Here is a 26586-nt window from a genome sequence, read left to right as displayed (position 1 = left end):
CACACTCCTTAAAGTCAGAATGCTTAATCTTTTATTTCTTAGTAATATCCTGTGTCTATGTAAGAGAGGCTAAATAAATATTGATGGACTGATTCAATTTCAACTCATCAGTAACAACAAAAAACAAAAAACATTGTAAGATGGACATATTTGCATTTATATTACGAAGATTTTCAAAAGGGAACATTCAAATAAAGGGATTTCTAATTAATCCTAAATGAAATGGATGGTATCCTAAAATCTTTTTATTGCTTGCAGTCCACGTCTATTCCCAAAACATAACTGAGATTGTTAAAGAAGAACAGATACGTTATTGGCCCACCTAGGTAAGGATAAGAGATTAAAACAACAACAACATGAAATATTGCCAAGCTGAGACAATTATACTGGAAACCTCAATCGAGAGAGGCGAGTTGTTGCAGTCAGAGGTAAGTTTAATAAGACCACAGGAAAGGATGATCACTGAAGTGCTTTAGAGTCTCTCCTAAATAGGAACTGTCTAAACCAGGGCTGTGCCTCAAGCAAAAGGTTCTGGCAGACATCAGTTTCAGATGGAAGTTTCTGATAAATACCTGGTATGCAGAAATATCGGTCTGCTAACTAAAGATACAATCTCAGAGCCTGAGACACCAGTCAAGTCTAAAGCTGATAATCTGGTATATAAAACAAAGAACCTAAATGGTGTCGTCCACACACAGGATCACTGTTGATGTGCACAAAGGAGGATCCAGAGCAGCAGCAAGGCTTAGAGGCGGTACTCGGACTGTCCTCAGTGGTTTAGCTTAGGTGTCTGAAAAAAACTCTTAGTTGAGGCTCTACAATTCTAGCCCACAAAGTATGGAAGAGAGGATCTTGATGTGAGAAAGTATAAAATACCTTGCTCTTTACACAGGATAGAATTTGAAGGCCCTTTATGTGTGTGTGTGTGTGTGTGTGTATATATATATATTTTTTTTTTTTTTAAAGAAATCTGGCATGGGGTTGTGACAGAATATAAAAGCTATTTAATCTGCTATTATGAAGACTGAAATATAAAAGTAGGGTAACCTTAACTAAGAAGTTTTACCAAAACACATTTATGACATATTTATTACACTTTAATGGCCAAGTGAAACATTGCCTTTAGTGAGTCTGAAAAGAGCCTTGCCACTTCCAGCTTTCACGTGACCAGCTGTCGTGTGTGCCCCTCTACTCTAAGAGTACCAAATACAGTGTAAATCAAGAAAAGCACCATAGCTCTTTTCTATGCCTCCAGAACTATGAATTATTAAAGAGAAATTTATTTTCAGAGGCTATACGATCTGATAGCTAAAAGCATACTTTATTCCCTCCCCTCACTTAGCAGCTTACAACTAGTAGGTACTTCCATTAACATCTCCTTTATTGAACATCTCAGACCTCACCCTAAAAGTTTTTAGGAAGTGAGAGAATACTACTCCCAAGGCCAAAGTCAGTATCTCTGCCCCATTCAGAATTTGTTATTTGTGCATAATCACACAACTCCTTAAGTTGGGTATATAACCAGCCTAACTTCTAGAATGATATCACTTGCTTTTAATGATGCAAATCAATTTTTCTGGCCATCAGAGAGAAAGGTCATTAATGAGAAGCTAAATTACAAATAAGAGCTAAAGTATAATAAAATATTACTACAATGTAACAAAAACACTAAAACAGTGCATTCTCTTTACCAAATGAAAGCTATTCTAAGTAATGTCATAAAACCATTTAAAATTCACAACTATTCACAAATATTAGTATAGTATCAATATTAGCATCTTAAAATTAAGACATACTATTAATAAAGATTCTTAGTAGTACTATTTGATTACTAAATATTTTGTATGAAGGACATATTTAAATCTTCAACTAGCTTTCGTAGCAATTATTTTTAAATGACTTACAGAAACTTAACATCTCCATGACAAGGATAAAATATTCTTTTAAGAATCAGTTAAGGAGCAATGGCTACCTCCTTTAGATCCTCATACATATAAACATGAAAAAGTTCTTTTTCTAATGAACAAGGCTCACACAGGTCACTTACTATCACTTACCGATATAGAAGCTTTATTAAAAGCACTTAGAGGACCCGAACAAGTGGTCCTGCAATTTTCGCTTTTCTATTTGATCACTGTTTCTCAGTAGACTACAACATACAACATGGCCTTCTTGCATACCCACTCTTTGGCATACTACATGGGAATAATTACACCGCTGCTTTAAAGGAATGTGGTTTTAAGTAATATCCTTTTTAATCTGGTAATTAGCACTCTTAAAAATACATGTTCTCTTTTTCACTCTAACCTGGCACAAATCAGGAAAGAAATGCTTTTCAAGACTAAAGCATTTTTCTCGCTATATTTAAGAGAAAGAACTAAATAATGATTATGACTATAATTACTACCTTTAAAAATCAAGTTTCTTCATTCAAAAAAAAATCACTTCATAATGCAATCAAAAACCAATTTTCCTCCAGTTGTGTAAAATGAACAGAATCATTTTAGGACTCAATCTTGCTTATGAGAGAAAAATAGCACACCACTGGCCTTTCGGTCTCAAAGGTCACTAACAAATATAATTAATTAATTAATATTCCCTACATAGAATTTAATGCCTTATTCTCACTCCTTCTAAGATAGTCACTAGTCAGGAAAGAATTCCTTTAACCCACAAACATTAAGGCTTTTCAATATTAACTATTCATCTGCCAACAGTCTCAGAAATTACACTTACTAGTGGTATTTCATAATCAGTTTAATATTATTTTAGGGTAGAAAATGGGGGCCTCGAGTAAGTAAAATAGAAAGATGGTGGTGACAGAGAGACCAGCAGTATTTAAAGTCTTAGCTTAATATTTAAAATGTAGGTGCTTAATACAGAAAAGTTAGTTTTAGCTGAAAAATAAAACTGGTTTGAAGCGCTAGAAGGCTTGAACCGCACTAACCCTGAAAGAGCTGAACGAATCGAGGGTGCAGGGCCGCGGTGACCACGCTCCCCGGCAGCTCCCGCAGGAAGAGCTTCAACAGACTGGCCGCTGAGCAGACGTCCCCGTCTTTGCCAAGCTCCACCGGGGCTCCACTCTCAAACTTCCACCGGAGCTGTTCCACCACTTTCACGTTGCCGTTTACCCTGAAGAGGCCTTCCTGGGTGAGTCCTGGAGCAGGGGAGCAGACCCACAGAGAATAAACAGAGGTCTCTCACGAACAGACACTAACTCTAGAGAACAGTAGCCACAAAATAAATAAATCTCACTACAGGATTATCCAGTACTGCAAGATATTCACATTTTGCAAAAATGCTTTCCTACGATAATAGATCTTCACACTTACTATGTATCAGCTGAAGAGATCATATGGGCTTGTTCTAAAAGCTGACCTCTAAAAATAAGGTTAGGACACACAGAAATATAAAACAGATGCCATTCTACAAAGAAATTGCATTCATATAATCTGCAGTACATTACGGAAACTTACCCTGCGCTCCAACAGCTGCTTAGCATTTAATTAAAACTATTTTTAAAAAAAACTAAAATGTATGTAAGAAACTTAACTGTATGTGATTACCTTTGTAATAATTAAAAAATATTCTTTAGTATTCATTGAATTCCAAGGATAAAACTCTAGGAGATTACAATGTAGCATAAGACAAGTTGCTTGCCTTCTCCGAGTTGACAGGGGATATTATTGTTGGCGGGGGTCAGCACAGAAGGCTCCATAAGGGAATTTTCCATGCTTTGCCCCATCTTTATCTAGAGCATAAGGAAGATGGGAAGACTGGGGCTGAAGAACTGTGAAGCTAATGAAGTTTAAGCTTCAGGGCCCCTTCATTTATTTAGGTCCTTTCCAATGCTTGTCCCTAATTCTTATTCTTTTTTTTTAAATTTTTTTATTTTTTATAAACATATATTTTTATCCCCAGGGGTACAGGTCTGTGAATCGGCAGGTTTACACACTTCACAGCACTCACCAAAGCACATACCCTCCCCAATGTCCATAACCCCACCTAATTCTTATTCTTAATTTTGTATTTGTCTTCTTAAAAAGGGCCCCCAAAGGGTTAAGCAGCAGGAGACATAAAACCTGGATTTATGCCTGAAAAGAGCAATATATGAATTAAGAGGCAGAGATAGGACAGCATAAAGGAAGATAAACACATGGAAATGGGGAAGTGTTTAGGTCAAAAAACGGTGGGGTAATAAAATGGAAGAAATGGGATAAGGCCACAAATGGCAAGTTCAACAGCGAAGACGTGGGATGCCCAGCTGCCTCAGTCTGTAGAACGTGCAACTCTTGATCGTAGAGTCGTGAGTTTGAGCCCCACATTGGGAGCAGATCTTACTTAAAAGATCTTACTTAAAAAGACTTTCTCATGGGAGCATTAAGGGGTACGGAACACAATAAAATCAAGGAGTACAGAAGATCTTGCTAGCTGAGAAGAGAATGGAGGGCAGAAAGCTTGCCTTAGGGAACCACATTCTACCCTAAGGCAGTAAGAAAGACAGATTCCTGTGGGAAGGGTGAAAAGGAAAGAAATAAGTTGATTGAGTAACTGAGTACAAAGGGGAAGTAAGGAAGAGGAAGAGTTGGAAGGTAATTTTAAGGTTTAAAAACTAGGGAATCCAAGAAAAAGAACTGTGAAGGATAAGGTGAAGAGGGGTTGAGGGATGGTAGCTGGCTTAGGGGAAAGGTGATGATTTCCAGCTCAGGGTATTGGGTTCAAGGAGACAGAACCCCATGGAAGAAAGCCAGCCAGCCTGTGGAGAGCCTAGTAATGACATTTAGCAGTGACATAAGGACTGAAGCCCACTGGAATTATTTAGATGAGGGGGTGTTTGTTTATATTAGTTTGCTTCTTTTTCTTACCTGATAATTGTATCTCTCTATCTAAAGAAAAAGAAGAAAGCTAATTTCATACTAGTTTGTAATATGATAAAACATTTTATGAACCTTTCAATTCAAGAAGTCCATAGTAAGTACCTGACCCCATGTTAAGGAACTTAAAAAAAAAAAAAAAAAAACGAAAAAAAAAATTCAAATGCTAGCATTATCCTCACGGCGTTTGTAGATGTACACTTTGGATGCAAAGAACATGAATCTCAAAAGTTGACATGAATTTTAGCTCCAATTTTGACAAAAGTCTGTGAAACCAGAGAGGATATTAAAAGTATTTCCCCAACCAGTGTCACCAGGGCACCATGTAATCAGAGGAGATACCAGTCAGAACGTGTGGCAGGCAGCTTCTCAAATGGCCCCAAGGATGCCATCTCCGGGTGTCCACACCCACGTGGAATCCCTTCCCCTTGCATGGGGTCTGAATCTAGTGTGTTGCTTCTAACCAGGAGACTGTAATAAGATTATGTGATTGGGTTCTAATCTTGGTTTTGACCTTAGGTTATACAAGACTGATGTTCATCTTACTTGTTTGTTTCTCTCTGGCTCTGCGAGCTTAGTCACTCTGATGAATCAGCTGCTTTTTATTTGGTTAGCTACCTCACGAAGAGGTCCATGTGTCAGGGAGTGGAGGGTGGTTTCTGGACAACAGCCAGTGAGTAACTGAGACCCTCAGGTCGACAGCCCACAGGGAACAGAATCCTGCTAACAACCACGTGAATGGGCTTGGAAGTGAACCCTCCCACAGTCAAGTACTGTTATGACTAAAGCCTCAGCCAACACCAGACTGCAGCCTTCCAAGAGCCCCTAAGACACAAGATATGACTGGACTGTGCCCAGATTTCTGACACACAGAAACTGTGAGATAAGAAACATGGTTGTTTTAAACTACATGTTTTGGGGTAACCTGTTACACAACAGGTAAATATGATGCCATTTCCTTTAATACTGCAGAATCTTGGTTACTGAGAGACTTCCGTTTAACTCATTTTTAAAGCTTTCAAGGTCTATTTCCTCCATTCTACAAGCTTTATCTGTAACTTCAGAAATGTGTACTAACTTCAACAGACAGCACCCAAAAAATAGCACCCATCTCTGGTCAAGGCCCAAATCATGAAAATGTAGAATTCTACTTATCTACTCAGCTCCTGAGCCTGTTTTTGACCAGAAAATGACTCTTGGACCTGATTTCACAGTGTTGTTCTAGCTTTGACCTTAGGTTTTCTTTTCCAACTAGGCTTTTTGACCCTTCCCTCAAATAAATATTTCCAGTTATTCCAAAATAACTACCCAGCTCTAAGAACTGGCTTTGGTCCTTCAAGGTCCCTGGATCCCACTGCCCTTTACTGGCAGAGAGATAAGGTATTAATTAAGGAAGTCACTGAGGTTCATGATTCTCAACTATTTTTTTCTGTCCCTATTCCATTTATTTGTTTAACTCTCTTCCCTCAAAAATATTTCTCACCCAAACAATTCTTATGCTACCCAGTGATTTTCAACTAGGGGCACCTTACCCCTGGTTCTATTATACTTAGGGGGATAAAAAACCCATACGGTTTTTAAAGCCCCTAACAATTCTATAATATATCCAATACCCATATCAGGCTTACCAGACTTACCACCTCTCAGTTTTCCTACCTCAAATTTTTAGGAAATGGTGATTGTAAAAGAAATGTTTAGAGGAAGGAGATGCTTAGAAGGCTTTGTGAAGTTATTCTCGTATATTTCTGAAATTCTCATATTTTATTTCAGGAGGTACAGGTTAATCAACATGAAAAGCAACTTAATAACTGGTTTAACAATGAAAAAAATCACATCAATGAAATAATATCTACACCATCGACAGTCACCTTCCTGTACAATTGAGATATTTATTTCAAAATAGTATGAATATGTTAGAAACTGAAAATGCCAGAAGTCAGAATTTGCTTAACTAGCACACTTTGGCCCAGAAAATAAGACAATGTATGAGCATATTCTGACACCTGGTGGTAAGTGGAGAGTTCTACACTATTTAAAATGGTATATCCCATAGGATCTTCATGCTAAAGAGAAGGAATCCAGTTAACACTATCAGCAAGATTAGTTATTTTCAAACAGTATAAAGATGATCTAGCTAATAACTTGTAAAATTTTCTTCAAATGGGAAAAATCACGTTTTTTTTCTTTTCTTTCTTCCTTTTTTTTTTTTTAAGGAAATAAAGTTCAAAGTCTTTTTAAAAGACCATCATATAAGTCCTTAATAAACCCTTTCTGTCCTCATATTCTTTCATAACAAAGAGTTTTCCCTCACATTGTTAAAGGTCTACATGTACTGTGGTCATACTTTGATGTTTAATGTATCTACCTAGGGTTAAATAATATGACCAATCATCCCTACCTCTGATACCTTACAGAGGGCCTACTGTATAGTGCATTGTAGGTGGACAATAAGGAGAGGTACAGTACATATCTGTTGACTTAAAAAAAAATACAAAATAATTAATGAAACTAGTTGAAGTACCTTGCCTACAAACTTCATTCTGCCCTTCAGACTTCTACAAAGTTTTTGGTTTGTGAAGATGGTAGTTTCAGACATAGTAAAGAACTTCTAGTTGTCTACACAATAATTAACTACACAACCTTTGAAAATATAGGCTAGGTGCCCTACCCACCTTAGCTTGCCAAGCCAAGAGTCTGATTCCATGCATCAGAAGTATCACCAATGGATGGGTATTCTGAAAAGATTCCACTAGTGATTCTATTTCACATTTCTAGGTAAGAATAAGTGATTTTCTATTTTACATTTCTAGTTAAGAAAAACTGATTGAACCTATTAAAATATTTAGTTTGCATTAACCTGAATATACCCGACTAACCTATAACTATGGGTAAGAAGAGATAGAAGAAAACCAATTCCTAATTCAGATTTTGCCAAAATGTTCATAGAGTGATGTTGTGAATTTAGCTGGCTCAACTCTTAAAGAATTGATTATAAATGCACATACTTTTGACCCAGATCTACATATACACCCACCATGCTTGAAATGACCTGTGAGAAAGGCTGGTCACTGAATCCTTGCTTACAGACAGCAAAAGACTGCATATAATTCAATATTCATCAGCATGCGACCACTTAAAGAAATGATACGTGTATCTGGTCAGTGTGTAAGGGAAAAAAGAATTACATGAGTAAAGCTTTTTATGCAATATGGAAAGATCTCTACAATATACTGCTAAATGGCTTTTCTAAAAGATTTATAACAGTGTGAATGGTATGCTGTATTTATGTTCACGGGGAAAAAAAGAACATATGCATATATGATTATATATATTCATAAAATATCTTTGTAAGACTATGTCAGATGCTGGTGAAGTAATGTTTCTGAGAGGGGAAATGAATAATCAGTCAGGGGACAGGTTTTAGAGGGACAGATTTGTCAGTGCATATCCAGTATTTTGTACCACATATTAACTATTCAATAATTTCTTAAAACTTAAAAATTTTTTAAAACTTAAAAATGAAAATGATTTTACATAAGTGTAACCCCAAGAGGCTATAACTCAGTCACTATTAGGTAAAAGATCGGAACACTGACTATACCAAAAACCAAAATATTTTAGGTAGTCATACTTTGTATTCAAATGAATAATATTGAACAACCCTATTTAAGAGATTAAATGAATTACCTAGAGATCCATTTGTATCTAAATCAGTAGCATACTCAATACTGAGTGTTTCTGAGATCTTCAGAGCTCTCACAATTTAATGTGATTTCAAGACCCTGGAGGTAAAGGACCCATTTTCCCGCTATACTGTATACTACACCTTTTTTAGTTTAACCTGTTTAAAGTATTTGAATAAACCCGGAGCTCTTCTCTAAGAATCTTACCTGTCTGCAGCTTACCATCCTCTAAAAATAAGGGGATAGCGGCTATAAAGTAAGGGTACAAGTCTGGCTCTTCAGTTTTTGGAACAAAACATCATTTTGTCTTCCACATACCTAGTAAACTGAGCAAATAGTTGCTTTTTCAGTTAACACAAAACACCTGACCTTTTGAGGGCTGCACTACGTGCCATACCCTTCCTGTCACAAGCTGACTCACATTCCTACAGAGGAACAGATGCACTCTGTTTCTCACGTATTTCCAATGAAGGATTGTTCTTAGTACGGGGGAATGGACTCGTAATCATAGGAAGATAAGGAAACAAACTGCACAAAGTATAGAATGCCTCTGAAGTCTCAAGTTTTACCTTTAAAAATTCTTACTAATTTTAAACTCTATTCTGCAGTGAGTCTTTTGTGTAGAAATGTTGTTTCACTATAGAAAACAATGAAAATTCCAAGCTTTTCCCCTCACAAGAGTTCCTTCCCAAACCTGCTAAAGATTATTGACATTTATGATGTAGTTTGGATTTTTCCTATAATATTGCCCTAGTTTGAAAAGCATGAATATAGGGGATATGGAAGAATTTTCTCTCTACTTATCCAGGTTTTTAAGTCCCATTTTAAATTAAATCACTTTAAAAAGCTGTGAGATAGATCTTAAAAACAGATCTTTTTATCTTTTTATCATTCAATGAACTATATTATTCTCCAACCCTTTTACATGCTTAACTGTATCACTTCGAAAGTAAATGACCCCCCATAATAGGCTATATACCAAAATTCTTCCCCCTTTTTTTAGTATCCCTACCAAGCTTATGAAAGCAATCAAGGCATCCGGTAAGTTCAGGATTGAACTCAGCTGAAAAAGATACCCCAAAAGTGTTTTGTTTTACTAAAAATTACTCAGTTGGAATCTGAAGAATCAAGAGAAGTCACTATTGTTAGAACAGTGTATTTTATTTTTTATTTTTTTAGATTTTATTTGACAGAGAGAGAGAGAGCATGCACACACACACGCACATGCACACACAAGCAGGGGGAGCAGCAGAGACAGGGAGGAGCTGACTCCCCACTGAGCAGGGAGCCTCATGCAATCCGATGATCCGATCCCAGGACTCTGGTATTATGACTTGAGCCTAAGGCAGAGGCTTAACCGACTGAGCCACCCAGGTGCCCCAGAACAGTGAATTTTAGAACTCAAAACTAGGAATCATTCCAAATTAGAAACGTTCAGTTTCATGGTAACTTGAACAGTGGTGTCAAAATAACATTACACCGTAATAATGCTCTTAATATCCTTTTTAAAGGAAAAGCTGTATTACATAATTTGATATTCTAAGAAAGGTATTTTAGGGAATATACTAACACACGGTGAAGCAGTTCACATGGAAACCTTCTTCTCGTGTGCAGGAACAGTAAATGCAACAGAATGAAACAGCGACTTACCATGCTTCACCAGGTACTCCACTATAGTCCCCACTATAGCTGGAACGCCGTTCTCCGTGAGCCCCTGCTGCTGAAGATCTTGGAGACTGACTCCAAATAACTTCTTATAGGTCGAGCTCCTCGGGTCATCTAGTGGCACCACCACTATCTTTTTCATGTCTTCTTTCAGCCGAACCGCTGCTTTACTTTGCTTAAAAAAACAGAAGAAAAAAGAGCAGTCAGTCATATTTACCACAGGAGGTTGCATGGCTACCTGAATTGAAGTGCAAGTGTCCGGAGACCCATAGAAGGGGTTCTTCACTAATTTTTACTTCTACTCAAGTCAAAACCTACTAAAATCTCTCACAAGTTGCCCAGTGTTATAAATGGCATATACTGATAGAATAGTTAAAAGAAATGAAAAATGAGAAACCTAAAGCCACAACTTAACTGTAGCTAAGGGAGGAAGCAATAAATACACTGCAGTAGCTAAGATAGGTTATTACAGTAACCAAGGGGTGTGACCAGAAGCACCTGGTTAACCGGAAGAGAAACTCACACAAGATCACTGAAACTCCATGTAGATCCTAGAACCACAAGAGGTTTCTGAAGATGAAAATCTATCTAGATGCCATTTTAAAGTAGCTTTAATTTGGAGTCTTAGAAAAACTACACTTAAGTAGAGGGAACATTTGTTTCTCTGATTTAATTACATCTGTGAATATCTCTTCAGTATTTTGGCACATAAAATCAGCTCAGTTCTCACTCAAGTTCAAAATATTCCATCTCTGAAATGGTAACATCTCAGGTAGTCACAATTTAAACATTTTCACAGGACTGTACATATTATAAAGTTAAAAAGTGCAGCTAATAATTAACTGATTCAAATTATCACTACAATGAAAAATCCACAAAAAATGTTTCTTTTAATGGAAATTTGTACTCTAAGGGAGTATTACATTATACCATATTAAATTTTATCTTTTATAACTAAATGAGGGATTTTCTTTTTAAAGCATGTGTGCTATATAAACATTATGTATTTATGAGTCTAAACACTGAAAAGCTGGAAAAATGCAAACTGTCTTATCTGGGGACAGAGGCAGTGGATTGGAGGAAGTTTTCACTCTCTGAGAATGAATGTAGCAACCAACCAAAGTGTAAATATTGTAAGTGCAAGCTCCTGTAGTATTACCACCTAAAAGTAGAAACCTTGCCTCCAGTTCAGAATTGAGGAAACCAAGATCAGAGTTAAGTAATTTAGCAGAAGTCACAGAACTAGTAACTTTCATCTTCCTCTAGGTGCATGTTCCTCTCAAAGTGAGATTTATAATAATGTCCTAGTGCAGTTTGTATATAATTATAGTAACATACTATAATCAACTCTGTATATGACCCAAGGAAATGACAAAGTTAATTCTATAATCTTGATTTTGAGTATGGTCCCTGTATTTTCAATTTGATTTTGGATTTATAATCTACAGAATCAAACCAACCTCCATTGAGATATTTACCTATTTTGGTAGGTCATATTTGAAAGCCAGATTTTTCTAGTAAAAATTCAGCAAATGTAAAGTTATAATAGAGATTTAGTATCTACTTATATTATAGATAATACGACAGATTTAGTATCTATTAATATTATTTTATCATGGTATTAGCTACTACAGAGTACTAGTATGGGCAGTAACTATGACCTATTGCTAAGGAAATTATTAATTTATCAATTAAGCCATATTTATAATAGCTAATAATTTTTTGTGAGGACTCAAAAACCTACCAATCTCCTTCAGCTGAACATATGAGAAATTTCAGTCAACCAGGTGTATCTGGTGAGCAAGAAGCCAAAAAGTAACCAGTATTGATGATACTTTGAAAATACTCTCAAAATGTCACATTAAAAACAGCTGGCAATATAAGGTTAAATACTACACATTTTTTTAAATTTAAAAAAAATTTTTTTTTCAGTGTTCCAAGATTCATTGTTTATGCACCACACCCAGTGCTCCATGCAATATGTGTCCTCCTTAATACCCACCAGCAGGCTCACCCAGCCCCCACCCTTCTCCCCTCCCAAACCCTCAGTTTGTTTCTCAGAGTCCACAGTCTCTCATGTCTTCCCTTCCGATTTCCCCCAACGCACTTCTCCTCTCCATCTCCCAATGTCTTCCATGTTATTCCTTATGCTCCACAGGTAAGTGAAACCATACGATAATTGACTCTCTCTGCTTGACTTATTTCACTCAGCATAATCTCCTCCAGTCCCATCCATACTGATACAAAAGTTGGGTATGCATCTTTTCTGATGGAGGCATAATATTCCATTGTATATAGGGAGCATATCTTCTTTATCCATTCGTCTGTTGAAGAGCATCTTGGCTCTTTCCACAGTTTGACAACTGTGGCCATTGGCTGCTATGAACATTGGGGTATACAGATGGCCCTTCTTTTCACTACATCTATATCTTTGGGGTAAATACCCAGAAGTGCAACTGCAGGGCCATAGGGTGGCTCTATTTTTAATTTCTTAAGGAATCTCCACAGTTTTCCAAAGTGGCTGTACCAACTTGCATTCCCACCAACAGTGTAGGAAGGTTCCCTTTTCTCCACATCCCCTCCAACGCTTGTTGTTTACTGTCTTGCTGAGTTTGGCCATTATGACTGGTGTAGGGTGGTATCTCAATGTGGTTTTATAAATCCTGCACACTTTATCTTACTTTTGTCTTATCTTCTTATAGGGACAATACAGCATAGTGTTTTGGAGCATGGAACCAGGCTTTCTGTTTCAAGTTTCATTCTGCTCTAATTCGCTGTGAACCTTGGACAAATCACTTGACTTCTGTGTGCCTATTTCCCCATCTGAAATGTTGATGCTAAGATTTCCTCTCTCGTGTGGATACAGGAGACTGAAATGAATTCATATACATAAAGGAATGAGAAGAGCACTTGGCATACTAATTATGGATTGTTATAAATCATTACAACCATCATCACCATCCTTATTCTTCCAGGAAGTTATCCTGATTTCTTCTTTAGAAAATGGAGATACACTCAATAATTTCTATACTCAATGTGCATCCGAAGTTTGCTGTTTAAGAAGGCATCGTGGTCAAGACATGTTTGGTGGGTAGTCCGATAATCTAATTATTCTCTATATATCTCTAATATCCTAAAATATGTAAGAATGACTTCTGAATGATACATATATACAAAATTGTTCCATCTGTATCAGAATTCCCAGAGCTTTTATTAGAAAGTCAAGATTTTCTTGGAAATGCTTGGGTTTAACACCTTGAATTAGTGCTCTTTCTGCTAACGCCCCTGCTCTTCACGCCATCCTTTAGTCAGAACTGCAGACAGCAGGTTAAGTCTCCTGTTAGTAGACAGTGTAGAGAAGGAATCTTGGTGTTACGGATTAGAAAGTTTCCAAGGAAGAGCCAGGCATGGACCTCACAGACGCTGAAGTGATTGCAAATTAAACCAGCTGTTTACTCAATATAAAGCCGCACCATACTGAAAATTTATATGTAATTATAATGAAAGAATCTCTGTTTTCAATTGGTAAGTAATTCAGGTTAACATTTTAAAAATAAATAATGTTTAAAAAAAAAAACACAATGAAACAAAACCACTGTACTTCTAGAGTCATCACAATCTGTCAGTGACCACAAATATATAATAAAGTCTAGCCTGGTTGGTGAAGAAATCAGCTAGCAGAAAGCAATGAAATGTTACCAGTAGTTTATGCCTAAACTACTATACTACTTCAGTAGTTTATACCTAAGTTATTTAAAAAATATTATAGCAGCTTATAGCAAATATAATGATCCCTTCTGGATGGGGTGCCCGGGTAGCTCAGTGGGTTAAGCCTCTGCCTTCAGCTCAGGTCGTGATCTCAAGGTCTTTGGATCGAGCCCCGCATGGGGCTCTCTGCTCAGTGGGGAGCCTGCTTCCCCCTTCTCTCTGCCTGTGTCTCTCTGCCTACTTGTGATCTTTCTCTCTCTGTCAAATAAATAAAGTGGAAAAATAAATGGAAAAATAAAGTGACTGTAGAAACAAAGTCATTTATGATTAATTCTACTTAAATAGTCTGGGACTCTTAGACAATGATATAACATTACTGCTTTATAAATGTAAAAATCTATGGAATTTTACCTTTTCAAACATGTATCTTACCTTTCTTGATTTAAAATAAGCTAAAAATAATGGCTAATTGAAATATTCTGAGTCAAACTTAACTCTCTAAACTTTGCTTTGTGTATATTACTATTCATCAAGTATTTGTTGGTTTGGGGTCACCTAGTCTCCACTTCTCCCCACTGCCCCTTTTTTTCTAGTAACATATCCTAACTGCTGTCTTTTGGGTAAGGACTATAGCCTTATTGTGAATAACTCTGCAGGGACTGCCACTGAAAAGGACCACCTTGTCTTTAGCAAGAACCAGCCTCAGGCTCCCTACCAGATTCATCAGACCTTTCTCTTTTGCAGGCCACCGATGCCTGAGTGGATTGTCACAAGCACAGAAAATGGCTAGAGCTAATTGGTTCCAGCTGCAGTGTTCTCACAAGCTGTTAATTAACCATTAGATTAACTCTTGCCACCTGCATTGTTGGAGCTGCTATGGTCCCTGAGCTGCCCTGACACTGGTGCTTCAGCTGTTCTTTCCACGTGGTGATCCACTCCATAAGCTGCTACTGAAGTTTCTTTGGCTTTAAGGTAGCCAGATGTTCTGAGGCAGATGGACAAACAGATACACACACCTGATCAAAGTACTTTGAAAAAAATAAAAGAAGTCAGAGCATATAGAAAACCACGATTTTAGTAAAGAGAAAATCAGAAGGATAAGGATAATGATAGCAAACATATATGAAGTTTTCTGACCATGTCATGGCTTCAGATACTTGAGATGGTTTCACTTGTTAAACCCTGGAAAAGAAATACTAGGAAGGAAGAGCCTTCTGCGATCCCCATTTTACAGAAACACAGTGGATCTAAGTAATGTGCTCTAGGTCACATCAAGGATATGGTATAGCCAAGAGTCACACTAAAGCAATCTGATTCCAGAGGGCAGACAATTTATTCTGCCTCCACAAAAGATGTGGTGAGAACAAAAAGCACATGCTGGGCAGTCCAGTGCCCTTGTTAGAAATGAGAAAAGTCCTAAACTTTTGGAACAGGAAAATAAAGTCAGATATGCTTAGAAGCAACATCAATATTTCTGATATTAAAACACAGAAAGAGAATACTATCAATCTTGTAAATGGGATGAGTTCAGAAGCCATGAGTTTTTGAATAGCTAACATCCACTGGGTGCTGATGTGTGCCAGCTCTCTTGTAAGTACTTTAAAATCAACATCTCTAAATTTTAAAACAACCCTATCGGTGGACATGTTTACTATGCCCACTGGGACAAGGAAACTAAGGCACAAACAAAAAGGCAGCTGCCCAAGTTTACATGACTAGTAAGTTTTAGAGAACATAACCCCAGGTGGTCTGGCTCTGGCACTTGAGCTCTTAACCAAGACACAGTACCAGAACCTTCAATATTGGTTTTACAGGGACCCAAGGGGACAACAACTACATGTAGCTCTTTGTTTGCAGAGCTTAATAGAAAATCAATTTGAGACTACTAAACTCAACAGCTTATGTTGCCCTAAAGCAATCCTCCAAGAATTTAAGTACCAAGATTTTAAGGTACTTTGAAGAACAATCAGATTACATCGCCAGTTAAATTCGGAGCCAGGGGCCTTAAAACTCTCTGGAATTGGGACTAGAACTAATACATCTATCCAGGAATGTGGACAGTAGAAAGCCATTACACCACCAAACAAAAAGAGTCCAAGGAAAGCACAAGATCAAACTGAGACTTCTTGTTCCAGAAAGCAAGGGAATGGTCAAGGACTAAAAGGATATGTCAAAAAGAACTGTGGGCCAGATTAAACGGGCTCCTACTGGCCAAATCTAGAATAAATGGAACACCAAGAGTAACAACTGTAAGTGATTATAATATACTGTGCAGATAAAAATGAGGTTTAGAAGAGAAGGGTTTGGGGGCACCTGGGTGGCTCAGTGGGTTAAAGTCTCTGCCTTCAGCTCAGGTCATGATCCCAGAGTCCTGGGATCGAGCCCCAGATCAGGATTTCTGCTCCGCAGGAAGTCTGCTTCCTCCTCTCTCTCTGCCTACTTGTGACCTCTGTCTGTCAAATAAATAAATAAAAAGAGAAGGGTTTTTGTTTGTTTGTTTGTTTGTTTTTAAAGTAAACGTTCTCCATGCAGAAAATCCTGCAGCCAAATATAGGGAAAAAAGCAGAATCAAAAAAATCAACTTCCACAAATAATTTACCAAGTGATCCTATCAAGGATTATGAATAGACATTAAAATGTCAAGTGAAAAATGGATGGAGAACAGGAACTTCACAACATCAAAGATCACACAGTTTTTGCAAGGGGAAAAAAAAGCTGTCTTTACAATTGATATCCAGGTATATTCACTTTAATTCAAAAAATCTAATTTATCATGACAAGACCTGACATTATGTGCTCCTGATGTAACATGCAGAACACCTCATTTATAAAGTATTCTTGCCACAAATGTTTAAACTGATGTAAATATAGCCTCTAAATCTGATAGTCTATAGGAAATACAAAAGCTAAAAGAATAAGTGGAAGAGACCATGAGAAAACAATCTAGACAAATCCAAAATGAGGGACATTCTAACAGACAACTGGCCAGGACTCTTCAAAATATCAGTATCACGAAGGAAAGACTGATTCTAGATTTAAAAGGAATTAAAATACACAAACTTTAAATGTAATATATGTATCTTGATTGGTTCTTTTTTTTTCTTGATTGGTTCTTGATTTAAAAAAATAAAAACCTTGTCTCTTTGAGACAAGTGGAGAAATCTAGATATGTGTTGTATATTATTAGATGGACTTTCTATAAATGTTTTTAAGTATAACAAAATTGTGTTAGATCTAATTTATTTCACCTTTAGAGCGTTCCTTATTCTTATGAGTGCATGCTGAAGTAGGGTATAGTGTTAAGTCCTCAAATATCTTAAAATCGAATATAAAATGTATTCATGTATATGTATATATTTATATATATGCTATGTATTTATGCACAGAGAAAGAGTGGGCACAAATAAAGTAGAAAGCAAATTTTTAAATTTAAGTGGACAATATATGAAATGTTTACTATCCTTTTAACTTTTATGAGTGTTTGGAGGTTTTTATACTAATAAAAATTGGGAAAAATAGGAACCTCTCATAGAGACTCCCTACTAAAAAAAAGTAACACAATTTTGACAGTACAATTAGGAGGGAAAGAAACATATTTTCTTAAAATTCCAATTAAAAAATAATTACAACAACTGTGGGGTTATTCTTACACAGAGACCTAGACAATCATATTAACTTGGATAGTGTTGGATCATTGGGAAAGCACTCTCTCTGAAATTAGAGTACCTTGGGTTTGAAAACCTGTTTGCCACTGACTTGTGTATTCTCAGCAGGAATGCCAGCCTCTGGCCAAATGTGCAGCTTTGGAGAGAGGCAAAGGCAACAATAAGAATGACCCATGGTCTCTATCCAGCCATTAATAGCTGAGTCAAGTTAGGGGTCACTGGGAGGACAAGTACTAAAGCGAAATCACCATCACTTTCAGCCTATTGAGCTTATAAAATTTTTCATCTACACCAAGACTGGGTCCTTATCTATTAAATGCAATAAAAACACCTACTTTAAAGTGTTAGAAAGTTTAATAAGATAATGCATGTTGAAGTACCTATCACACAACCAGAAGAGAGTCAATGATAAAAAATGTTAAGAATTTCTTTGGGGGTAACCAATTCTTTGAAAAGACACTGTAGCACAGTTTGTAATAGGTTACTAATGGGTCATTTTTTTTGTTCTTCCCCATTAACAGAACTCTGATTTTGCTTGATAGGATGAGGAACAAAGTACCCAGTTAAAATATACCATCTTCCTTGCAGCATTATATCCTTATAGATATGGATGGCCATATACCTAGGTTTGGCCAATGAGATACAAATGGAAATTGCTAGGACCACCAGAAAAAAATCCTTTTATTAAACAGGAGGAAAGCCTTCTGATCCCCATATCCCTGTTCCCTGCTGAGATCACAGATACAAGGCCTGGTAGCCATCTTGTGACTATGTAGCAACCCAGAAACTAGAAGCTAATCTCTAGGACAGTAAAATAGGAAAACAAAAGGGGCTTGTACCCTGAGGACATCATAGAGTTCACTCAGAATACTTATCTTTATACTTTTTTTTTTTTAAACGAAAGGGGGAAAATCCAGTTACAAATAACACTGTCAGAATTTCAACATTTATTGAAGATTTGTTGTTAAGGAAATAAGGAGCATTCTATAAAACAGTTTTTCCAAATCTAGCTCGTTAATTCTAAAAATCAAAGCAGTTGAGGGGTATCTTATTAGTTATCCTTAGACAATCTATCGATATCTACATGCTTTGTAAGACTAAACAATGGTTCTTAAGCTAGGATCCATGGCTAATGAATCCAACAAAATACATGAAACATTCTACTTTTAGAAAGCATAAAGTTGACACAAATGAATGAAAAGATAACCCATGCTCAGGTATCATGAGAATATTGTTAAAGTGTCCATACTACCCAAAAGCAATCTACAGATTCAATGCAAATCCTATCAAAATTCCAATAGCATTTTTCGTGGAATTAGAACAAATAATTCTAAAATTTGTATGCAACTACAAAAGTCCCAAATAGCCAAAGCAATCTTGAGGAAGAACAAAGCTGGAGGCAGCATGCTCCCTAATTTCAAACTATATTACAAAGCTATAGTAATGAAAATAGTGTGGTATTGACACTATTAAAAACACATAGATCAATCTAACAGAATAGAGAGCCAGAAATAAATCCACACATATTTGGTGAATTAATTTACAACACAGGAACCAAGAATACACAATGGGAAAGGACAGTTTCTTCAATAAGTGATGTTGGAAAAACTAAACAGCCACATAATAAAGAATGAAACTGGACCACTATATTATACAATGCACAAAAATTAATTCAAAATGGATTAAAGGCTTGAACATAAGACCAGAAACTGTAAGACTCCTAGAAGGAAACATAGGCAGTAAGCCCCTTGACATCACTCTTAGCAATAATTTCTTTGGATTTGATACCAAAAGCAAAGGCAACAAAAGCACAAGTAAGTAAGTGGGACTACACCTAACTAAAAAGCTTCTGCACGGCAAAGGAAACCATTAACAAAATAAAAAGGCAACCTAATTAATGAGAGAAAATATTTGCAAATTGTATCTGAAAAGAGGTTAATATCCAAAATGTATGAAGAGTTCATACATCTTACTAGCAAAAACAAAAAAACCACAACAAAAAATCTCACTAAAAAATGGGCAGAAGATCTGAATAAACATTCTTCCAAAGAAAAACCAATAGCCAACAGTTTTTTGGAAAGATGCTCAATATCACCAATCAGAGAAATGAAAATCAAACCACAACAAGCTGTCACCTCACAGCTGTTAGAGTGGCTATTATAAAATAAAGCTAAGTGCTGGCAAAAATGTGAGAAGGTAAGCCTTGTTCTCTTTTGGGGGGATTTTAAATTGGTGCAGCTACTATGGAAAAGAGTATAGAGGTTCCTCAAAACTAAAAATAGAACTACTGCATGATCCAGCAATTCTACTTCTGGGTATTTATCCAAAGAAGACAAAAACACTAATTCAAAAAAGACATGTGCACCCCGTGTTCACTGGAACATTATACACAGTAGCCAAGACATGGAAACTATCTAATGTCCATCAAAGAATGAATGGATAAAAGAAAGCATTATTTGTACTTATATGTATATCTACATAAATATTGATATACACATATATACACATATATTTACACACACACACACACACACACACACACACACATACACACAGTGGAATATTTAGCCCTAAGACTGAATAAAACCTTTCCATCTTTGATAATATGGACGGACCCTAAGGGCATTATGGTAAATAAGTCAGAAGGAAAAAGACAAATACTGTGTGAATCCAAACAAACTTTTACAGTGGAATCTAAACAAACAAGCAACCAAGCCCATAGATACAGAGAAGAGACTGGTGGCTGCTAGAGAAGGCATGGAGAGCTGAGCCAAATGGGTGAAGGGAGATCAAACAGTACAAATCCAGCTATAAAATAATTAGGTCAGAGGGATGTGAAGTACTGCATGGTGGCTACAATTAATAATACTGCATCTTTGGAAGTTGCTAAAAGACTATATCTCAATCACAAATTTTTTTGTGTGATGAGAATTTTTAAGTATGGTGACAGACTAGACTTACTACAGCAATCAAGCTGCAAAGTATGAAAATACTGAATCATTCCATTGTATACTTGAAACTAACATAATGTCCTACGTATCAATCATACCTCAATTTAAAAAATCATAATCTCCAAGGAGGTCTATGATGAAAAAAAATTAAGATTTAAGAATCTTTATACATTTATAGAAAAGTTAGGTTTAATCAAGAGAAATGTTTTTAAAAACCTGATTTCTCTACGCAAATAAACTATACTTAAAAATATGTTAGATCATCTTGTATCTCACAAGGAAATTCAACTAATGTCTACAATTCAGGCTAAAAAGATTAAAAAGACAAGTCCATATGTTATCTCATATTTTTGAAATGTTCAAGAAACCAGTAAAAACAAACCCAGTAAAAATCTTGCAAATTCTATCACTTCTCCTGAAACCACACAGATTAAGAAGAGGATGAAGAAAAGTAACATGACAGAAAAACTGTAAACTCCAATTGGTATGTAAGTGATGCTAAAGGTGAAGATGGGACAGGAAGCATACAGTAGATATCCTAACAGCACTATGAGGTGTCTAGAGAGAGCCAGTAGGAACACAGCACTGAAAGGTCTTTAAACTCTCTTACGATTTTTTCTTTAAAGATAGAATATACTTGGAGAGGGAGCTGAATGGGGCTTAACTGCTTAAACAAAGAGGACAAAGAAGATTCAGAAAGTAGGGACAAGGGGCAGATATCAGGAAGCACTAGAAAAATACACCACTTACATCACCATAGGGTTAATTCCCTTGGAGAGCAAGTTTATGGAGAAAAGACAAGAGAGCCCTCCTGACTCAGGATCACTTAGGAGAGGCAAAACAGAGATGGGTAAACAAGGGCCATGCTTAAGAAAATAGTCCTTTTGGTAACAATAGAGGGAGTGGCAGGGCTGTGTAACTTGAAAAGCTGTATTGGCCCCCCACCAATACACTGCCCAGGAACCTCTTGCTACTGATATCACAAAAATCCATCTCACTGAAATATGAGCAAGAAAAAAGGAACATTACCAATAACTATATGGAGATAGTTCTTTAAAAAAGTATTAAAAAAGCATCATGACTTTCCTGAAATAACTCCTCACAAAACCCTTACCAAGAAGCAGATGGAAACTGTAATCTAACAAACAGAACTAACAAAATGAATAAAGAAATGATACCAATAGACAGGCAGTAACAAGATAATGCCTACCACTCAACAACGAAAAAACCAAACAACCCACTTTAAAAATAAGCAAAGCTGAATAGATATTTCTTTAAAGACAATATAAAATGTTCAATAGAAAAATATCAATCAAAACCACAGTGATCACAAGCAGTAACCACTTTGACATCAGCCATACCAACTTCTTTCTAGCTATGTCTCCTGAAGCAAGGGAAACAAAAGCAGAAGTAAACTATTGGGATTTCATCAAAATAAAAAGCTTCTGCACAATGAAGGAAATGATCAACAAAATTTAAAGGCAACCTACAGAATGGGAAAAGATATTTGCATATGACATATCTGATAAAGAATTAGTATTGAAGTCTATAGAGATCTTATCAAACTCAACACCCTCCAAAAATGAACAATCCAATTAAAAATGGGCAGAAGACATGAATAGACATTTTTCCAAAGAAAATAGACAAGAGCCAAGAGACACATGAAAAGATGCTCAACATCATCAGGGAACTACAAATCAAAACTACAATGAGATATCACCTCACTCATGTCAGAATGGCTAAAATCAACACAAGAAACAACAGATTTTGATGAGGATGTGGACAAAAGAGAACCCTCTTTATACTGTTGGTAGAAAACACTCTGGAAAACAATATGGAGGTTCCTCAAAAAGTTAAAAATAGAATTATCCTAAAATCCAGTAATTGCACTCTAGATATTTACCCAAAGAATACAAAAATACTAATTCAAAGGTATACATGTACTCCAATTTTTATAGCAGCATTTTCTACAATAGCTAAATTATGGAAACACTCCAAGTGTCCATTGACTAATGAATGAATAAAGAATGGTATACAGGGCGCCTGGGTGGCTCGGTGGGTTGGGCCGCTGCCTTCAGCTCAGGTCATGATCTCAGGGTCCTGGGATCGAGTCCCGCATCGGGCTCTCTGCTCAGCGGGGAGCCTGCTTCCTCCTGTCTCTCTCTCTACCTGCCTCTATGCCTACTTGTGATCTCTCTCTGTCAAATAAATAAATAAAATATTTAAAAAAAAAAAAAAAAGAATGGTATACATACACAATGTGGTGTTACTCAACCACAGAAAAGAATGAAATCTTGCCATTTGCAATGTCATGGATGGAAGTAGAGTGTATTATCCTAAGTGAAATAAGTCAATCAGGAAATCAGGGAAAGAGAAATACTATATGATTTCACTCATGTGTGGCATTTAGAAAACAAAAGAGTAAGGGAAAAAATGAGAGAGGCAAACCAAAAAACAAATTCTTAACTATAGAAAACAAACTGATGGTTACTGGAGGGGAGGTGTGTGGGGGTGGGGGTTAAATAGGTGATGGGGATTAAGGAGGGCACTTGTGAGGAGTACAGGATATTGTATGGAAGTGATGAATCATTACATTGTACACCTGAAGATAGTATAACACTGTGTCAACTGGAATTTAAATGAAAACCTTTTAAAAAGATGCGACATTAAAATAAAAGACACAACCACATCAGAATCATTCTGCAGTTTAACGAAAACTAAACAAAAACCATAGTGAGATACTGCTTTACATCCACTAAGATGGTTATTAAAAAAACAAAAATGAAAACAAATAACAACAACAAAAACCCAGAAAACAAGTCCTGACTAGGATGTGAAAAACCTGGAGCCTTCATACGTCACCGGTGGCAATGTAACAATTGTACTCTAAGGAAAACTGGTGGTTCCTCACAAAGTTAAATATAAAACTTCCCATGTGATCCAGCAATTTCACTTCTGGATATATTCCTGAAAGCCAAGGACTCAAGATACTTATAAACCTATGTTCACAGCAGCATTATCCCTAATGACCAAAAAGTAAACACTGTCCAAATGTCCATCAACAGACGAATAAAATGCAGTATGTGTATACACGGTGGATTATTATTCAGTTTTATAAAGGAATGAAATTCTGACACATGCTATAACATCGATGAAGTTTGAAAAGAGTATCAGAGTGAAATAAACCAAATAAACAAACAAAACCAAACAAAAATTCCATGTTTCTACTTATGAGATATCTAGGAGAGACAGATTCATAGAGACTGGAAATAGAAGAACAGTTACTAGGGGCTAGGGGGCAAAGAAGGGAATGGGCAGATATTTAAGGGGTACAAAGTTTAGGATGAAAATGATGAAAAGTTCTGGAAGTGGATAATCATAACTGTTACACAACTTCATGAATGTACTAATGCCATGGAACTGTATTTCAAAAAATGGTTAAAATGCTAAGTTTAATGAGTTTTATGTTATGCATATTTTACCACAATCAAAATAAAACTAAATGATTTGATTATTAATTGAATTGATTACAAAGCTGAAATGTAAAAATTTAGGGAAGAGATAATCAGTCCATAGGAGAATGTGAAATGGAAACTGGCAGAACCATGAAGGGAAGAAAAGGAAAAGACCAAAAAAAAAAATTTCAGAAATGAAGACTAAATTATCAAGAGCACAAAGGAGAATATCTGTTAACAGCATAGTAAGGGAAAGAGAGGACATAAATGAGAAAAGTAGACATAATGAAACATTAAAAAAGAATGACAGGGGTTTTTTCTTTTTTTGATTTAAATATTTAATTTTGTATTTTATTTTTTTTTATAAACATATATTTTTATCCCCAGGGGTACAGGTCTGTGAATCGGCAGGTTTACACACTTCACAGCACTCACCAAAGCACATACCCTCCCCAGTGTCCATAACCCCACCCTCCTTCTCCCAATCCCCCTCCCCCCAGCAACCTTCAGTTTGTTTTGTGAGATTAAGAGTCACTTATGGTTTGTCTCCCTCCCAATCCCATCTTGTTTCATTTATTCTTCTCCTACCCCCTTAACTCCCCATGTTGCATCTCCACTTCCTCATATCAGGGAGATCATATGATAGTTGTCTTTCTCCACTTGACTTAATTCACTAAGCATGATACCCTCTAGTTCCATCCACCTCGTCGCAAATGGCAAGAGTTCATTTCTTTTGATGGCTGCATAGTATTCCATTGTGTATATATACCACATCTTCTTGATCCATTCATCTGTTGATGGACATCTAGGTTCTTTCCATAGTTTGGCTATTGTAGACATTGCTGCTATAAACATTTGGGTGCACGTGCCCCTTCGGATCGCGTTTGTATCTTTAGGGTAAATACCCAGTAGTGCTATTGCTGGATCATAGGGTAGTTCTATTTCCAACATTTTGAGGAACCTCCATGTTGTTTTCCAGAGTGGTTGCACCAGCTTGCATTCCCACCAACAGTGTAGGAGGGTTCCCCTTTCTCCGCATCCGCACCAGCAACTGTCATTTCCTGACTTGTTAATTTTAGCCAAGAATGACAGGGTTTTAAGAGATAACTACAGATATCAGTTTTAATGAGTCCCAATATAGGGTTATTGGGGTCTCCAAAGAAAAATAACAAATAATGGAGTAGAATACCTAAAGATGTAATTCACAAAAACTATGTTTCAGCAGAAGCCCGGAATCTACAAACTGAAAAGACACACCTTAGATTCAGAACAGTTCACATGAAGATCTATTCTAGGGAAATTACTAGACTAACAATAACAAAGAATCCCTTGGGCAGCCAGGGAAAATATCAAATCATAATAAGGAAAAAATAAAATGAATAGTCTCAAACTTAGAGATTGCAGTATTTAATGTCAGAAGACAACAGAACAAGACTTAAAAATATTTAAGGAAAGGGGCACCTGGGTGGCTCAGTGGGTTAAGCCTCTGCCTTCAGCTCAGGTTGTGATCCCAGGTCCTGGGATCGAGCCCTGCATCAGGCTCTCTGCTCGGCGGGGAGCCTGCTTCCCCCCCCCCCCGCCTGCTGCTCTGCCTCCTTGTGATCTCTCTGTCAAATAAATGAAGAAAATCTTAAAAAAATATATTTAAGAAAAGACTGCAGGAGCCAAGTTCAATAACCAGGCAAGCTGTCCTTTATCTAAAACACTATAGTTTGAATATACAAAAGCTAAGAATACTTGAACCTTCCTTGAGAAAACTACCAGAGAACAAACTTTAACCAATTAATAAATGGCTGGGGAGGCTCTGATGAAGTGACAAACGAAGAAATTTTTAAAATTTAAAAAATTTCTAAAGGCACGCATGGAACATAAAAAATGAATTTTGGAACACTGAAATAAAATAAAATAAAATGAAAAAAGGTAAAATGATGTAAAAGTTCATAATTTTAAAAAAATGAACCATGTTATATGAGGAAGGAATGAAAAACCTTCTATGATTATACTCAAACAGGAAGATTTGGGGTTGAAATACTTTCGGATTTTGAAAGAACAGTCATGTGGTTCAGAGGACAAAACCAGAGAGTGAATGGTAGTTATCCGGAAACCGATTTTTAAGACATACAAAGAAGAAATAATAATCACTTCTAAAGACAGAATAGATCTTCTCAGGAGGTGGTGACGATCATAGTAATCAAAGGTAGGCAAAAACAATGTAATGCTATTTACCATCCTTTCTATTCATGGAAATTTTTTTGAAAAGAGAAAAAATTGGTAAGAAGCAGTGGATGTAAACTGATTAAAATTTCTGGAGGCCAATTTGGCAATGCCTAAGAAAAACTGGGGCTTCTTCCCAGGCTGTCCTCTTTTAGTCTAGACTCCCAAAGACAGGGGAGGGGCAAGTAATGGTGAGCAAGACTCCTATCTTATACAAAGCAGACCTCTATATATTCACAATATACTGTTATTTGCAGGAGGTAGTATAGACTACTATAAACTAATATCAAGTCTAATCTGTTTTTAAAAGTTTTTATAAACTCATAGAAAAACTATAGGATGTAAGCAAACATGATACGTATTACTGTTAT

General features: G+C 36.5%; 1 protein-coding gene across 9 annotated transcripts in view; it reads right to left on the bottom strand.

Annotated features, from left to right (window-relative positions):
• The window catches only part of FAM13A (family with sequence similarity 13 member A), a 362418-nt gene that overhangs the window by 298516 nt on the left and 37316 nt on the right, over window positions 1-26586 (bottom strand). For 6 of the 9 annotated variants that reach the window (XM_044224511.1, XM_044224510.1, XM_044224506.1 and 3 more), the window contains exons 2-3: window positions 10208-10397; window positions 2948-3157 (exon numbers count right to left, since the gene is read on the bottom strand). In XM_044224511.1, coding sequence (XP_044080446.1) covers window positions 2948-3157; window positions 10208-10364 — 367 coding nt within the window. In that variant the 5' untranslated portion in view covers window positions 10365-10397. Of the gene's footprint in view, window positions 1-2947; window positions 3158-10207; window positions 10398-10637; window positions 10644-26586 lie in introns of those variants that run through there. The other 3 variants (XM_044224513.1, XM_044224512.1, XM_044224514.1) reach the window with 3 other exon arrangements.

This window comes from Neovison vison, chromosome 11 (genome assembly GCF_020171115.1).
Source record: "Neovison vison isolate M4711 chromosome 11, ASM_NN_V1, whole genome shotgun sequence".
Classification (NCBI taxonomy): Eukaryota; Metazoa; Chordata; class Mammalia; order Carnivora; family Mustelidae; genus Neogale; species Neogale vison.
The sequence above is the reverse complement of the archived record's forward strand: the minus strand, read 5'-3'. Positions and strand labels throughout refer to the sequence as shown.